Source organism: Anopheles ziemanni, chromosome 2 (assembly GCF_943734765.1).
Source record: "Anopheles ziemanni chromosome 2, idAnoZiCoDA_A2_x.2, whole genome shotgun sequence".
NCBI classification, from domain to species: Eukaryota; Metazoa; Arthropoda; class Insecta; order Diptera; family Culicidae; genus Anopheles; species Anopheles ziemanni.
In genome coordinates, this window is record NC_080705.1 from 77,084,752 (window position 1) to 77,103,447 (window position 18,696).

At 42.9% G+C, this 18,696-nt stretch overlaps 1 protein-coding gene across 1 annotated transcript; it reads right to left on the reverse strand.

Annotated features, from left to right (window-relative positions):
* Positions 1-6,490: 6,490 nt before the first annotated feature.
* LOC131294419 (uncharacterized) lies at positions 6,491-17,335 on the reverse strand. The gene is made up of 8 exons (XM_058322467.1): positions 17,255-17,335; positions 15,270-15,300; positions 15,019-15,098; positions 13,630-13,774; positions 12,513-12,880; positions 12,136-12,288; positions 11,069-11,251; positions 6,491-7,063 (listed from the first exon to the last, which is right to left on the reverse strand). Exons 1-8 carry the CDS (start codon positions 17,333-17,335, stop codon positions 6,491-6,493), a joined length of 1,614 nt encoding a protein of 537 aa, XP_058178450.1.
* Positions 17,336-18,696: the final 1,361 nt, after the last annotated feature.

Consider the following 18,696-nt stretch of genomic DNA (forward strand, 5'->3'; position numbering starts at 1 on the left):
ACGATGCTGACGCTGGGGATAAAGCAATTTGCAGCGTTATTTATTATCTAATTGGATGCGTCCTTGGTGCGATCATTTTACAAGTAAGTGTCATTAGATTCGGGAATGATGGCCTCCAGATGCGGTTTTCCTCCGCGACACGAAGAACAAGAGAAATTATGGTCAATTCATGCCACTCTCTTTGAATATGTTTCTTTTTTGATTTATTTCTCTCCTCATTAGGTTAAAAGTTGATAAAAGAAACTTGGTAAATCTATTGTTATGATGACCAAATCCACTAAAAACATATTCTTAATCGCTTAATGAACTCAAAGGTATTAGAAGTTAAAAAAAGCATAAGAGAAAATTGATTGATCTTTCTTACATCCATTACAAAAAATCATTTAAAAATATTTGTTAGCGAATTAAACGGCACAAAAAGTTTGAAAATTTAGTAAATGTAAAAAATAAACATTCATATTGTACAAAAAACATGGTCAAATAAAGCGTCTTGAAAATACGTGTAGCAAACCACAAACGGATAGAAAACAGATCCTCTCACCTCCAATAATCACAGACATTTTCCTACCAGTCTAGAAATGCCTTTTCCAACAGCGGATCACCGATATCTTTCGTCTAAACTATTCCGACTTACTTCCACCACCAATGAGTCCGCAGTCCGTACCGAAATGTCTAAGCAATGAGCGGTTGTTTCTGGAAGCGAAAAAGAATCCAACCCTTCTGACAGGTAGCGAAGAGTACCGCGGCATTGCATCAATATTTAAGCGGACCGCTTTTTCCCCTTGAGCGTATTTTTCTCCTTCAGGTCCTCGCCATGCCTCGCGAATATTGGACCTCGCTCGAAGACGCTAGTCGTCTAGGCGAGGAGTTCGAGTTTTCGATCGATGCGAGCGGGTCATGGGAAACCGCATCGTTCCGTGGCTCCCGTTTTCAGCCGTTCAATACTTGCAATTCACTGGCGAAAGGAGTATAGTTCCCAGCATGAGGGCAACATTTTTCGGTAGTAATTATTATTACCTTGCTGCAGAGGAAATGCTTTCAGGGCGATATCTTGCAGCTGTACCTGAGGAGAATGGAAATTGAGCATTCGGGCGAAAGAAAAGAGTTTGGATGCCAACCGTCATATTAAAGGTGTAGTCGTTTAATCATGCTGTGGAGATAAATTATAACCTTGTTTATGTCAAAATGTTTAGTCATTTGAATAAGCTTAGTACATACTAACATAGAACATCGTGTTAGCTGAGTTATAATTAAAAACTGTTCCTTTGCTAAAAGTAGATTAAAATTATAAATAAATCGAATTGCGAGTCGCAATGAAAACTCGTTTCGTAATTATCACGAACTTAATCAGTCGTTCGTTTCTCCAAAACTCCCTCCAGTTTCCATCCATCCTTCCAACTTTGGCTACCGTGAAGACCCGCAACGGCCGGCTTTAATCATGTCGCCATAGAAAATCATTCCACGAAAATTTCGGGACCAGATCTTCAATCTAATTCACCTCCTGATAGATTCATTAGGCGATAACAAGGAAATAAACAACGTCACATGTCACCCGAACCTTCCAGCTTTCCCGCCGCTGCTTGTTAGGACGTCACAGCCGGCCGGGGAAGCTTTAGTGGAGCGGGACAGGGTGCGCTCGACAAGGGAGCAGTCAAATGAAAATTGATGGCACAGCATAAATCTGACCATCGAATTCGTTAGCGGAAGCGAAAAGTGAGCCAAAACGCGAATGAATTCGGACGAACGGAGAAACGAAACGAAAACCGGGCCGGACTAATTCAATTTGTCTAACAATCACCGAAAGCCGAGCACCGAGGAGCGTAATGCTGCGCGCAAAGCGAAAAAGAAAAGTCACACCTCGTTAGATTAGCGTCCATTTCTTGTGTAGCGGGAATGAAAAAAAATCTCGCAAAATATTAACGCCAGCCTTGATTAACGGTGGAGGGGGATTTTGGTTTCATCAAGAACATTTCGCCATCTTTCATCGTTTCGTTAAGCTTGCACGGGCAGCAACGAGCTTTCCCCGTGGCAATTTGATTGGAAAATTATCCCCTCGTTTGCGAGCTCCTCATCAGCTCAACAGCGCGCCGAACCGTGAGCAACGAATCGGAAGTCAGCTGAAACTACCCGTTTTAATTCTCTTTCGATGAGGTGTTAATTTTTCTTCCACTTCTTCATCAAACATTCATCGATTTTGATCGCGTACTGTTCTTTCCCGAAGTGATTAGCAAATCACCCAGAACGCTGCGCGAGAGTCACTTAGAGTTGATTACCATAGTGACCATCTTCGCTGTCATTTACGACTGTCTTTTAAACGTTATTTGGAAAGCTGTTTTCTTCGGGTTTTTTCACGCTATTTACACGCCCCACGTAACTTATTTCCATTAACAAATTGATGACGTTTCATTAAAGGCGCTTCAAATACTTTTATTGCGAATCCGAAACGCCACTCCAAGGGAAAATCCGAAAATACCCTAATAAGCACGCCACCGAGCGAATTATCCTTAAAGCACCTTCCTGTCCAGAACAAGTACTATTGATCGGTCGGAAAATAGCGCTTAAGCGTGGAATCCACTGGCAACCGAAGGTGCTTGAACCACGTTTCACGATGGGCTAAAACTTGCGATGAAAAATAAATACAACCAAATAATTACATTGCATAAATAACGAGAACCCTCCACCGAGCAACGCCCGAGTATGTGTGTGTGTATTTGGGAAATTTCGTGCGCAGAGAAACGCGATAATGCTGCCATGGCTCGGAAGTAGATGGTCCGACCATTCACCGCCCCCCTTCCCCCCGAGGGTAGGACGTCCTTTTTAACACTTTTCAATTTACACTTAACCTCACGCATTTCCTCACTCACATTCAGCAGTAGCAGCACAAAGTGGTGTTCTTTACCGAGATGAACCATTTTCAACGCTCCGATAAAGCGCATCCTTTTCAAAATCCCCACGTACTGGTTTACATCCATTTCCTTTTCCGCGCCTTGCACCGATGTTGGTCACAGGTCGAGGTCCGCGATTCATTTTCCGCTATCCGGCGGTTGTTGTCCTTGTTAATGGAAATGGATTAAACTTTTATTAGCGATTCTGCACACAGGCTTGCTGATGAATTGTTCGGTTTTTGTTTTTACCTTTCCGTGCCCAGTGGGAAGCGGAAATAATGACACGCAAGCAGAACGCCAACGCCGGCCAGCGTTGTGACAATCAGTCGTTGTCGTCATGAGGCATGTGCGATATTTCATTGTTATTTATTTACACGCGAGCCGCGTCCGATAAGAGTTCACAACGGCTAACTTTTCCTCGTCAAGTGAAAATAAAATAACTAACAAAAAATGAAATAAACTCTGTGCATGGATTTACCTAATAATCGTATACCGGCCTCGGCAGAACATCCGGGTAAGCCTTTGAGTAATGCAAAAGAGAAATATGAGTCATGCCACTCGCTACACAGGAATCACAACTTTTGCACTGAAAAGAATATTATGAGGTGGTATTTTGTGTTATTCGGACAAAGAGTAATAATGGAATGAAAAAGTTACATCTCTGCTGAATGCTTTTAATTAACTGGATCGGGCTGATAATGTTTAACATGGAATTATTGTTGCAACGTCTGCACCATGAATTCGTTTATGGTTCCTTTGGTGGACATACATTTTATGACATTGTTTTTCGGATGATTTGGAAATATTTCATGGTGACATAAACTGTGATACATATGTTCGAAATGAAATGAACAACTGCCTTTTATCGGATCTTATTTTCCAACAGATTTAATAATTTTCGTTCAAGCGTCCCATTTCTGCAAATGTACCCTTGTGTGTTCACTGCTCCTGTTGATGTATAGTTTTCTCTCTAAATTTTCCAGTGCATTGATATCGGATCGTTACTCCATCACGTTGTGTTGGTATACAAGATCGTGTGTTATTTTCCGTTGTAATTTTTAAATAAGAAACAAAAAAATTTCTGCCTTAATGGTTCTTTCCACATCGCGATGCATTTTTCTCTTGATTACCTACTAACTATTTGTGTTGGTCACTCGCCATTACTCTAGATAATTGTGAATGTTCTTTTTCTAATCTCTACTTTCATATATACATATTAGCTTTGCGCAATGACTGAATCCCATTCTGAAATTTTTCGCCAATTTCCTCTTTTCCTATCTCAGAGTTGCTTGCTTTCTTTTCGCATGTGAATTGGATACTTCGTGTGTGTGTGTGCTTCAGTGAACTTGTGTGCAGTATATATATAACTCGGTGTAGCTGTGTGTAAGTGGTCCTGTGTACTGTTTCTTGTTTGTTTAAATCAACATTTCACCGTTGGTTAATACCGGTGTATGGTAAACCATCAGTTACCCATCAGTAGGTTTTTTTATCATTCTGTTTTATAATAATTTTTGTTTAAGCTTTTGTGTTATGTGTTTTCCCGGTCGTGTGTAGGACATTTGGTGTAGAAAACTTTTCTTTTTATATGTTCGATATCCATGCACGTTGACATTAGTTTTCGTAGATGGGAAGATGGCACCAAAGCAAATAGCTAAATTTGAAAGGTTCATTTATTTGTTCTGGGGTTCCACATAAAACTAATCGTAGGGAATTGGTATTAATAATTTTGATGCCCAACTTTATTTTGAAATCTATAAATTCGTAATGAAATTTATGACTCAAGTTTGAATCAACAAAATGAGTGGTAAATGAATCGATGTTCTTCGTTAAAATTGTACAACTCTCTCTTGGTTTTGCCCATGCATTACTCAATTTTTAGCAGACATTGAAAGCAATGTTATTTTTGCTTGGTCCTAAATTTGAATCCACATTTTAAAAATTAAAGTTTCCCCCATATACTTCCCAATATCACACACACACACACACACAGTAGAGCACTCCTACTCTATTTTCTTGTCTTTGTCGATTCAAAAACACCACCATACGAATCAGAAGAAAAAAAACTCTCAATGCTTTTGATATATTCATTCAATGCCACGTTCGCTCCGGATGATGGCTCGTGGTGTGGAATGCGACCGTGGGAAAACGCTGCTTCCGGGCGAGGTGGTCCAGCTTCCGCCCTTTCGGTATACGACTTATCAAGAGTTTGAAACCATTCACGTTCGTGGTGCGAAATGTGGTATAGACAGCAAATCGGGATGTCATGATGATAACGATGGGTGATTGTAGTTTGCTAGCTGAGGTTCTGTAGGATATGGTGGTTTGCGAGTAAGGTTCGTCGACTGTATATATTCACATGTTCGACTCGTTTATTTTTATTTATTTACTTGTTCTTTTTTTGTTTGTTCGACCCATTTTTGTTCGTTCTTTACTTCCCATGATATCACTTGTGCTTGAATTCCACTTTCACAAATCTATTAACTTCCACGGTTTCTGCCTTCCAAATGGTGTATTCACTTGCTCCTAGTTTATTCCACAGTACGCTATTCTCTGCTATCTGGTAAAGGGATTTTCCATGTTCTACTACTACTAGACGCAAGCTTTTCTAGTGTCAAGCCAATCGCCACTTTGAAATACTTCATTCTCAAGTGACTTACCTCCCGAACGGAAAGCAAGCGAAAAGAATTTTTTTATTTCCCTACTTCTGAAAGAAATAAAACTACTGAAAATGATCACGCTGTTCGATGCGCCCCCGTTATGCGGAGGAAAACCTAACGGAAAATGAAACTTTCAACCATCCCAATCACGTTCTCCCCACTCGCGCACACGCACACAAAACCACTCACCCTATCGCTCAAGCACACACTCAGCAATACAAACACACTTGTAGGTTTGGTGTAAATATCCTTTTCCACCTCGACTAACGACGTTCGGTCACAATCGAAGTTATTTCCTAGCAAATCGCAGCATTCATTAAAAACTATGTACAAGCAGTGTCGGCTCGGGTTGAGTTGAACTGTTCCGATGAAGAAAGAAGCATGCAGGGCGTGTCATGTGTGGGGTTACAATGTCGAGTGGTGGCTTTCGCAATGAGGACAAATTTTCAACCGTTTTTTTCCTTTTTCATCGACGGACTTATCGAGAGATGAGAACGATGTCAAATAAAAATTCCAACACTGTGCGGAAAATGTTTGTACAAATCGATGTACAATACTGCAGGTTGATGCAGGTGGTGCTTCTCCTTTCCCTTCTCCCCTCCCTCATCCCTTCTCGTTCCGAGTCCTTTGTTGGTTCGAGATGTTTTAAGGATCGTAGGGAAAAATTCCGCCCTTTGTCCACGTGCTCTTGAATCCGACAACGTTCCGGGGGGAACCCAACGTTAAGCAACCCTCGTCGTAGTTCATCTTCAATCCACTTATCAGCGGTTTCCTCTTTACCGGTACCGCATTGCGACCACCCCCGTCCCTGCCTCTGCCTCAGCTCATGTACAAATCCCCCAAGCCCGCCAGTCACGGAAGCCGGAAACACGCAGTTTGCCATATCCGCATCGAATTTCACTTCCGTTTCCGATTCCGGCCCGCACGTCCCAATCTAGGGCTAGTTTATTATGTTCGATGAACTCGCTTCAGCAGCTCCTCGCTGCTTCCGGCCTCCACCGCCGGGCTGGCATCGGCCCAACCGGGATGCACTCGTTCTTGCGACGGCGAATGCATCTGCGGTCGGTAGTGCATCTGGCGGTCTCTGCCGTGCACCTTCGCCCGATGCTGCTGCCGGCGATGCTGCCCGTGCGCCTTTTGTTGCTGCTGATGTTTATGATTTTTTACCTTCCCTTCCTTACCCCGGCCAACGCTACCGTCATAGTAGTCGTAGCTATTGTTGGTGCCCTTCGGTTCACCGGCCGGTTCCTGGGATGATGATGATGGTTGTTTTTCCGGCCACAATCGATACGCTCGACCCCCGGTGTCGGCTTCCGGCCGGTGTCCACTCCCATTGCCGGGCGGCCCGTCCAGTCCCGATCCGGAAGCTAATAATGGTGGCGCAACGATTGAGTCGCCGACACGGGATGATGCCAATCGTTGCTGCTCCGGAGCTGGTGGCTGTACCTTCGTGGCCCGGTGGCCACTCGAGGGCATTTTTTGCACCCCCCCGACTGTCTTCCGAGGGCGACAGTTTTTGCTCTGGTTTGGGAGGAAGAGAAAACGGAAAAAAGCACGGCCATGAATGGAAAACCGAAAACGTCACAAAATAACAACTAGCGGTTGATGAACGCTGCTGCTGATGAGAGGGAGAGAAAAAATGCCAGAAAAAATCAAAAACAGTAAACTGCATTTGCAACCTTCGGAGGCAATGACCCCGCGAAGATGGAGCACGTAAGCGAAACCGGGTAAATTAATAGCATTTCCACTACAGACAAAACCAGCAGCAGTAGTAGCACACAGACTGTTGTGGTCCAGGGCATGGGGAAATCCATTAGTTTGATGTTATGTTTTAATCCTGCTTCTCGCAAGCTTGATGGAAGCACCCGCGGAGAATCGTAAAAACACAACCTACACTCCAGTTTTTTTTCTTCTGCTTGTATTCTGTTCATCGTCCAAGTGGATGCAATCAAAAGGCTGTTGATTAATTTCATGTAGATGCACACAAGAGGATGCTGCAGAATGGGTCCAATTGAAATCGAGCTGGTAGGTTAAATTGTGCTTGAATGTTGCTCGACCTATTATACACGATACCTGTGTACGTATTGGAGCGGTAATAACGTTTACACACAAAGAGATTTAGATTTGCTTCATGCGGTGAAATACAGTCTTCTTGGGAAGCAGCAGGTTCAGCAGGAAAAAATACAAACATCGTTCAAAATGCATGTTGTTTGTCAAGTCCACATCCAGAAGCGGATCAATCCGTTCGGGGCCCCCAAGCGGTTGGATAAACGTGGCCCTCCAGACATTTCCATTGCAAAAAAAGTTTCGATACCTGTGGCCAAAATTGAACTTATTTTTTACAACAGCTTGCAATCCTTTATACATATTTTCAGCATAAAATCTCCACAATTTTTGAAAGGTATAAATTCTACACATCATTTCGTTATTATCAATAACTTCGTCACATATCTTATAGTAAATATTAATTCAAAGAATCTAAAATAAATAAACAAATTCAACAATATACTGTGATAGGTAACTTACATTTCCTTTCACACAATTTACTTGTTTTATGAAATCAGATATTACATCTTCATCATCTGAAAATAATCACTCTAAATTAAGCAATCTGAACAAGTTAATAAAATTCATTTCGTTCTGTTAATTATGACCTCCACATCCTAACAGACCAATTAAAAACTAATCATTTTATTATTTTTCTGCAATAAATTTCATGGTTTTTTCTTTTTTTAAGTAAATGCAAATGTAGATTACTGTTCACAGATGTTATTTTATGTGTGCTGAATCACAATAAGGTTTTTTAAATGGCTCTCAAATTATCAAATCATTCTATCAATTTTAACAGCGATGACGAAAACAATTTAGAAAGGGTAACAATGAAGACTTTTGCTGATGGACCGTGAATTGAGAGCATTTTAAGTCAAACGAACATTACTAGATGAGAAAGAAGATTCATGAAATCATATTCTGGCAAGGTTTTAGGTGAAAATTACCAATGCTTAAGCAATATCAAAATACATCTGTACTAACTTTGATCAAAATATGTATGCCGCTGCGAGAATAAATAAAATCGGTTACTTTAGCGATCTGGGGTTTTCATCTCGTTGCCCCCTTAAGCTCGGGGCCCCCCGCGGCTACTCAGCCTTTGTCCACATCATTTTTAATCCACTAGACTAAAAATGTCATACCGCTTTTAGATCAAACGAATACTGGGTGTCTCTTAAATCTCGTCCGAAATAAACATGACAAGACGAAACCCCTTTCTGGATCTTAAATTTACCGTTTCGGCTGTTCGGACTTTCATCTGGTACTTCTTGCATGAAAATGACTACGTCACTAATCGAGCCCCAGCAATGTGTCGAAAAACCACCTCCTAACTCTTTCCAAAACCCAGCAAACGGAACGCCCTTCCGCCCCCGGGGGATCATTAGTCAAAACAGATATTAGTTACACGAGTATTCCATAAGCTTGAGCCGTCTCACGTCAGCCGGTCGTGTCTCGGTTCCGATCTCGGAAACGTCTCGGAGGTGCTGGTGAACTGAAGCGTCTAGTGTACTAGCACATCACCTTGCCGAATGAAATCTCTATCCGCTCGGCCGAGAGATTCCGGCTTGTCACTCACGATGATTGATAACAAAGCGACCCACGCTGTAATCGCTGTGACAGTTTCTCCGTCGACCGACGCACAGCCGAGGGTGGGACTCGGTTTGGGGGTAGTTTTTCCCTTATTTCCCTGTTTCCGGATCATGTCCAAGAGGGTGGAATGAAGTGTCGGTGACATATAAGTCTCATTCAACACACTTCGGTACTCATTCCTTTCCATGGTTTTTTTCCCTTTCCTTTCGCCCAGTCAAACGATTTTCTTCCGTAACTCATTCTTGGGAGAGGTAGTTTTTTAGAACCGTTTTGTTTCCATGGTGCCTTGTAGGTTTTAGTAAAAAAGACACACATCAGCCGAAGTACCTTCGCAGCAGCTGAAAAGGAGGAAATTTCTGTAAGCAAACATAACATTTTCGAGGCGCACCCGATAGCACCTGTTTCGAGGTGGTGTTCGATGATGATGAACATGCGTACGTGCATGGAGGCGCCCGGTCGTTCGCTCGGCTTCGGTTTCACTGCAAAGTGGCCTGGAACCCGCTGGCGACGGAAGGAACACCATAACCGTTACCGTTCGATTTTATTTATACTGCACAACCCTCTCCCCAGAAAACCCTCCCCTAATGACATCCTTATTACGATCGTTCGCACCGCAACGCAACCCAACCTCCACCCCGTTATCGATACCGATACCGGGTCTTCGATTTGGAAAGTGGTATGGAAATTGTTTTGATTGCGCAAATGGAGGTTCGTCGTTGTCCTTTCACCAGTGCCATCGGGTGAACCGACCGCCATTTGTAAGGCGGGGAGGTTTTCCGATGGAAGAGGGTTGAGGATGGGCAAAAACCACCACCCGGACACCCGGTATGCTCCGGGCACTGCGCTATCTTTGGCAGTGTGTGTTATGTTGCCAGAGCAAGCAAACGGTAAAGCAAATATGCTCGGGAAGCCACATCTCGGTTTGGTTGGGAGTGAAGAAGGGTCGTCCTAGAAGAGGCCGACGGATGGGACAGGAATGGTGCGAAAGCTCCTTCACCCGGGAAACGATTGCAAAGGATTCCGATTTCAGTCAGCTTCGTGTCGGTAAAGATGTCAGCAATCGGATACGTACACCCAGCCTCCTGCCGAAGACGATGATTATGATGATGTTTCCAAGGTAATGTCGGCCTTGTAATACGACGGTATGTGTGTGTGTGTTGAATCAACAAACGGTATGGCTCACTTATCCAAAACGCATACACCGCCACAAGTCCCCAGAGGGACGCCAACTAATGATTCCCATTCCATTTGCGTGTTCAATTTTCCCCCCCAACACCACCACGGCGTGGTATGCAAACAAGAAGCCGTTCTTGTGCTGCATTCAACGCGATTTCCTTTGAACTTTTTCCCTTCATGATCGACGACGTCTGACGGTGGCGATGCAACGTTATAAGGGAATCCGGCAGGTCCTCAGAGATACCAACGGTACGACACCAATCAACATGTCTCATGGCCATCTCTGGGCTGGAAAACAACGAAGCTCCAGGACATCATCCAGCTAATCGAGAAGGATGCCGTTGGGAAAATTTATTCCCTGTGCTTTGCATCCACCGCGAAGCAGAGTGGCCATCCAACAGCATCGGGTGACCACCGGCTCCCGAGCCCTGCTTACTGGCAATTCTTTGCTCCCGGAAATGAACCCAATTTATTTTAATACATTGTGGTTGCCCACTCTGGCGCGAACAAACGAGAGCGATTCCCGGGCCTTGGCCGGCCATTTGTTTGACGTTGTCATTCGCCCGACGAAGTAGATCAAAAAGGAGGGCTTCTGGTCACCATTTCCATCGTCGCAGGCAATTTTGTGTTTCGCTTTTTGGGAATGGTAAGAAAAAATCGAGGCCATGTCAAACGAGACGGTGGCCCCAATTTGTGGCGCAGTAGCCTTACCTTAGGGCCGCATTCACACTTGAGCACCCACTGCACGTCGACGAACTGGTTCTCGATATGTATCTGGCGCGACTGCAGCATCTCCTGGTCGAGCGGATCGATCGACGCACTGTCCCACAGGTCGTAGCCGTGTTCGATGAAGTCGAACGGATCGCCGGAGTTCAAAGGGCACAGTAATTCAACCTGTCGCACAAGGGAAGGGAACGGAAGAAGTAGAAAGAGGCGTGTTAACGTGGGGGTTAAAAATGGATGAGGTCAGATCTGCTATTCTGTGGCAGTAGAATGGGCAATGAGAAAAGTTTGCAAATAAGATGTCTCAAAAGCTATACAATATTTCTAATACAAATCGACTCAGGTCTACATTCTCAGAGTAAGTAATTTACCAAAAACGTTCTAATAATTAAAAATATAAAAAATACATAAAAATAAATTTCAAGCATAGCTTCGCTTGAGTAAAGTTTGATAGATTATTGAAAATGTATTAACAATCAGAATACAACACCAATCAAATTAACGAATCTAAATATTGATCGTTTTAAAATTGAATCTTTTGAGAAAAAAGAATATGAAATATGTGTACAAGTTACGACAGGCTTGCATTTCTTTTTAACAACTGCTTTGCATTTTTTAATGATTCAAATTGAAACATGTTTCATCAACTTAATTAAACTCAATTACCTACTGTTAAACTGAATTTCTTGTTTATTTGGTAAAGCTTTTCAAACGTTGATCATGAATTTAAACAGTTTAACAGTTTTAAGAGTGTTTTAACTAGCACAATCGCATTCTTAAGTGAAGTTTTCCACTGGGAAATTTCATCCACGCTAGTTTCTTAATGGTTTTACAACATTTAAACATAGGCATTAACACATAATTTGCACGACGCTTAACGATCTAACTGTTGCTCTTTTAAAGATGGCCGCAAAACGATAAGAATCTCGTTAGCCCTAATTTTCAAAGCCCGATTGGGTCGTTTTGAAGGCAAACCAACAAAAAAACCTGATCCTTCGCTGATGGCAAACACGTGTCTGACAACACCATAATTACCCTCGTATCATATCGATTACCTTAATAGTAGTGGTTATTGAAGGCACACAACACATGTTGGAATCCTGGCACAGGCTGCAGGATTTTGGTCGATAAAGCTTCCGCGATACGCACGGACCGAGCCGCAACCGCGAGGACGCCGTCCGCTGGATGCTTCGGCACTCGTGCCCTTTCTGGTGGTGGTACGGTGGAGCGAAAAGGGAGAGAAGAGAGAAAGAGGGAAGGAAAATCGGAGGTCATTAGATAATTATTCATCCTAGTGCCATCGTCGGCGCGGAATGGGTCATGAATTCTCGGTCTCGGGCGAGCTAAGGGATGTAAGATAATCTTGCAAGGACCTTCCGGAACTTCACCCCGAGTTGCATGACCTGGTTCCACCACCCGCCCGCCAACTTACCCTCCTCCGGTGTTCACTTTCCCCGACCAGAGCGACACCGTTGGGGACGTAACCGGTGCTGCCATCGTACGGTCGGAGCTGTTTGCGATCTGTGCCACCGGCGGCCCGCTCGACTGCAGCATCGCTGGCCGCTAGCTCCCCACCGCTGCTGCCCTCCCCCTTGGCACCCTGCTCCTGCGTGGCGTAGTCTCCGGCGATGTAGTAATTATTGTTCGACCTGCTGCACCGGTGGTTCTCGCACAGCCGTATCGTGCTGAGCCGCTGGCAGCCAGGCGTTGTGGTGATGTTCCTGGTCGACGTCCCGATGCCGCAGCTCTGCGAGCACGGTGACCACAGCGTGGTGGACGAGTTGTAACAGGTGGCGTTCACTGTGGGGCAGATTGCAGTTGTTTCTAGCGTTACTACCTATTTTTGTTTTTTATTCAATAAATTCCAACCACCCTTTGCATGTCACTCTTTTTCGGCCTTCGGTTAGCGGCTTGCAAACCCCAAAACCCGATGCTCCGCTGGTGGCATCGAGTTGGAGGCAAACCACCGTACCGTAGGAAACTTGTACCGTGCTTACCAGCCGTGCAGGGGATTCGTTACCACAAACAGAGCCAGGAAATAAAAAGAAAACAATGGTTCACTGCACTTTGTTTCAGAATATAGGAAAAACCCTCTACTCTGCTATATGTGACCTCTTATTTTACTACCACAAAAAGCCGCAGAACGGAAGCACGAATACTCAGTTGACCACAACGACGTAGTACGGGAATCAACCAAAATTAATGATCCACACAGATTGTCTGACAGGTCAAGTCGGGTCAGAAAGTAAAACCATCAGAATAGCTTGGAAACAATTTTTTAAAACAAAATCCCTTGTCCACAACAAGATTCACAAATTTCTTCCGTTCATTCGTGGTCACTAAGGGTAACTGATAACAATTTAAATCAGAAAAACGACTTGGCCGGGTTTCAGAAAACCCTCATGAAAAATATTGTTTAAATGGAATTTTATAAGTTGCTCAAAATTACCGAGAATTCATAATTATCATCAATACACGTACTCCTTTGAAAAACAAATGTTTAAAAAAAAAACTGTGTAAAAACTTTACGTTCCACTTAAAATACTTACCATCGGTTGCCGGTTGCTCGCAGAGCCACACCCGGCAACAGTGGTCCGGCAGCTCGACCAGCTTCGGGGCGATACAGATCGAGGTGTCGACGGGTGGGGGCAGATTTTCGTGTGGACATAGCGTCGAACAGGCGTGACGGCCATTCTGAAAACAAACAAAATACTTCCGGTTACCATCGGGCGCCTACCCATCGATACCCGTTTTGGGGCAACAAGTGACAAAGTTTCCATTCTCGGCAAACACGCAATCGGGAAAGCATTTTGAATCACCATATAAAAAAGGTTTCTAAGTGACGTGTTCAAAGTTTCCCACCAACATCTAAGATCAATCGGTTTTTATAAGGGAGGAAGAAAAACGCAAGTATTGCTAGAGCCTGATTTTGCGCTGAAAGAAATTATCTACGAGAGGTGGAGAAAAAATCGCTCTGCTCAAATATTGACTAACATGTAATTGGTTTTCCCCGTGCGGAGTTGATAGGAAAATGATCCGATGCTTCCTTTTTATTTTTTTTTTTTTTGTTCTCCAGGAAACGAACGATAAAAAGGAAAGAAAGGTAGCTAAACCAAACTGAATTGCCAAATCCTTGTCCAGTCCATTTCTTTTCCTCCGCGGCTTCACATTGCCGTGGTCTCGCTATCTTCGAAACTTTGTTTGATTAGACAACAAAGTTTTCTGGCCGTAACGTAAAACGAATTTCCTACACCACGCGCTGGTCCAGCGCCAACCGGGGGATACTTTTGATTGAATTTGCAGCCAAATTACCGAAACGGTACCGGATCGAATCCGGACCGACAATACGGGGTGTCGAATCAGGTGACACCTGAACCGGTCTAAAGCGGGAGAAGAAAGGATGAAAATGAAATTACACGAAAGAGTAAATAAACGTACAAAAGCTGCCCGTTGCAGGGTTTGCTTCTGTGAAGATACTGATACAGCTAAATTCAATATAAAACAGTGAGAAATACTTAAAGCCGGTCGCCAGAGACAGTTGAAAAAAGGACACTCGGGTTGAATACCCGATCTTCCCTATAGGATCCACTCCAATACAATTATCAAACGAGTCGTCAAAGATGGAAAGGTTAATTACTTGGGTCACACAAAAGTGAACCAAAATCTCTTTTAACAACCATATTTTGCTTTGTCAACAGATCCGATTTGCTCCAAATTGGCCACTTTGGAACCATCCAAATAAAACTCTTCCTGTGCCCTTTTTCCTAGTACTTAAATGAAAGTAATCCCCGAACCAATTCCAAAAAAAGGCTGACCTTCAAAATAAAATCCCTTTGCTGACTCGAAGCATCAACATTGGTTACGAACGTAAATACGCTAGAGGGAAAAGGTTTTGGATGCAGATTTATTTGGTTGAAAAATATACATCGTTAACTCACCTGACAAACGCATTGTGTTCGGCAATCGAGTTTAAACGTTTCTCCATGAAAGTATGTTGCGTTTCCTACTGTGCAACTATCTGGAGATTAAAAAAATATTTTTGAAATGTCACTTTTAAGACGCTTTTATTATAAAACAATTTGCTATGGAGCGATATGCTTTATAGGATTTAATAAGCTAGATCAAGGGAGATTTTTAATTTTTAAACTTAAATAGAAATAGACAGTCAACCACCTTTAACAATACTTACCATAGTTAAGTCCTATTTGTGGCTCATAAATCTGTATAGGCAAGAGAAAACAGACGTATTCATTAGAAAATTTCATTCCTGATAAGATCACATCTGTGTGTGTGTGTGTGTGTGTTATACATAAACAGAAAATTGTTGTTCATTCTTGCGTAATTTAAACCACTGTTCCCTCGTTTGCCAAGAGGTAAAGAAAGAATCGTCTAAACTCAGAAACTACACTTTGGGTGAACCACGCTCGCGAAAATTTGTTTTTCTTTGCTGCCGGCAGAGTAATAAGTATTCAGACGACATAATTGTTGTCCCAAGGATTGTTGCTCACCGGCACACAACGAGACAATATGACAAAGGAAGATGCTTTGAATGTTTGAATGGAAGGAATGTTCGGAATGTTCATCGTCGTTCGGCTAATCCAATCAGAACAAACGAACCGTGCAGCATTCCAACAATGCGCCGTCCTCTCGATTTCTCTTCATTCTACGCCCGGCCGAACCGGGTATAATCTTCTTTAAGGCGGTAAATATTCAATAATCTATACCGAGCCATAAGTTTGCTAAACACACCAACCACCTTCCGCAACCAAACTGCATCGATGTTTCGTTTGAAATTTCTGAAAATTGGACGTGGAGGTGCTTTTGGTCAAAACGGAACGGCAGTCCCGACCGGGCAGGAAACTTTTGCTCGTACAAGGGCCGCTTTCGCCACGGGGCAACAGGAAATGAACGTCATCGCCAATGTCCTATCGGATTTTGGAGCTGGAGGAGAAGTAAAAATTCAGTCAAACGAGCGAACGAGGCGGCAACAGGAAAGGAGTTTGGCACTCGATCGACATCGACGGAAGCTTTCGTGTCCTCAGGGGCTGCCACCGGTGAGGTCATAAAATTTGAAATTTACTTCCTGGCCATCTCAATAACTTTCACTTCATTTCGAAATCTCCACCACCAAACTCTGAGACCCGGTTAGCGATGAAGGAAAAGGGAACCCGAAACACGTGGACCAACTTTGCCAAGTGCAGAAGCAAAGTGACATATTTACGCCATTAACTTGGTGCCGGTGGCCAGGATTAGGATTTACAGGCTGCCCGATGGAACGATTGTTAAGCCACGTTAAACCACAGGAAAATTTACACAAATTCGTGTAAATCTTTTAGGGTGGAAATTTGTACATACTTCAAGGGTATTCTAGTCACGGAAAGGTTTGAGAATTCGTCCTGTACACATCTTCCTAAGCACTTCCCTGTGCCAATACTGAAACACAAAGGACAAATGGAGCTCACTTGTTGGTCCACCGGATCAAACACCTCCATCAAGTGTTAATTTGTGATCCTAACGACGGAGATAATGGTGCACAACGGTGGTCAATGGGCCGATACTTTATCCAATGGATTGCCATATATTCTTGCTTCGAACCGAACCTGGACTTAAAGATGTATCAATGGACAAAAGGTCTCAATAAGGAATGGGAAATAGAATGCAGATGTGAGATCCAGTTCGGACGGTTTGCGCTTAGAAAACGTTACGTAAACCGCTACGTCTGCCATTCGCTTGAAACTGGACCGACGCAGACGATGGCGGCGAGTGAATTGGCGATATTTTTGCCTCGTTGACTTCTTGATCCGCATCCGCGTAGGAAGAGGAGAAGAATGGTGCCAAATTTTCATCAGCACATAAACACGAGCGAAGCGTAAAGAATCGCCGAACGAAAACGTCTTTCCGTATCGTCTGTTTTTCTTCTCTTCGATCTAAACATCTCAAAGTCCAGCGATTTATGTGACAGTTATAGCCGAAAGTTTTAATTAAACGCCGTTCAATGGGGCATTATAGAGATTCAATTAAAGATTCGACATACCGTTGGAAAACAACAAGGATCAAGGAATGATACGGATAAAAATGTTTTGGGATGGTTAATTTAACGGCCCATTGACGAAAGGCAAACAATTATGGAACATCAAAAAGGTAAACAATACCTAAAGCACAGCAAAAACTCACCTGATTATCCGTGTTTATGGAGAATGCTGTGATGTCGAAGAGTCCGCTCAAAATGCAACCAAGCAAAATGTACAGCCACATGATCCTGGAAGAGAATAAATAAAACAGAAAATGCATTTCAATAAACATATAAAAATTGAATTGATTAAATAGCATTTTTCCGCAGAATGGATTGCTCAACCGAAATCCACTTTTAACTTCAATTTAAATTAAAATCATAACGTAATTAAGTTTCAATATACATCCTTTCAAGTCTTTTTTTAACAGTTTGGATGTTTAGAAATTAAATTTTCATTCCATTTACTATGTAATTCGATCGATCGTCAAAACACATCTGCAACCTAAGGCGTAATTCGTTCAAATCCATGCCATGCAACCAATTCGTGCGAAAATCGTGCGAAAGTATAAATTCAATCATCAAACCAGCTCACCGTTACACAACGTAAGGGAAGTTTGTTAACGAGATTTTTTTTAATGACTTTCCAAAGTTTTTCCACCCACCGGTTTTATTTTTATTATTGTTAGTTTTTTTTGTTAACTTCAATTTTTTCCTATTGCTGCAACCCACGAGTTGTTGTGGGTGCTGTGGAAAATTGGCAGAAATATTCAACGATTTTTTTTTCGGTTCACTTTTCGTCTATATCGCACTTAACATTTTTCTTTTACTACTTCGAGTGTTTCGAGGCGTGGAACTTTCCTCCCTCCCGATGGCTGATCGTTGGAACTTTGTTGTATATTTTTATTATTACGTGTGAAGTGATTTTCCGTTCGCCTGGGGTGGTTTCAATGACAGAAACTTGCTCCACCTAAATTTGGCAGATTTTGAGACGGCTTTTTGTTCCTTTTCGCTTTCCCAAAAACTGGTGAAATTGTTACAGTATCGTCATTATTTTCGCACATTTTCGCTCTGCTAGTTAAGATTTACTCCCGGCATGACACAAGGCATTAAAGAATTTTTCATTGAATAATGCACCCATTTTCCGTTGGATTTGTATTCACATGTAGCAAAAGGGAACTCATAAAAGAAAAGGTATCAGGTGTACAATTTTCACACCCACCGTATACATCATAACCCTCTTAGCGCACCCTTTTGCGCTCGCTTTGTCGAATCGGTAATGGAGTAAAGATTTTCCATCCGCCCGCTGATGGTTCGATTGGTACGATGGAAAAGTTTTCCCAGCAAGAGGTAAAAAAACGGATCCGAGTGCGGAGTGACGGGGAAAATGATTCGATTTGCAACAAAACACCGCTTACAGCTTGCAGCCAACGAACCAAGAAAGGAACAGTAGGGCGCACTTAAAGTCAAATTCGGTACTTTTAGTCGGGACCAACTCAGCAAACACCTTCAATCCGTAGACTATGATCTTAAAGATGAACGAATTTCGCTTGCGTCTGTTTTGGAAAAGTTCAGAGTGTAAATAGCGGCGAGTAAAAGTTGGTCG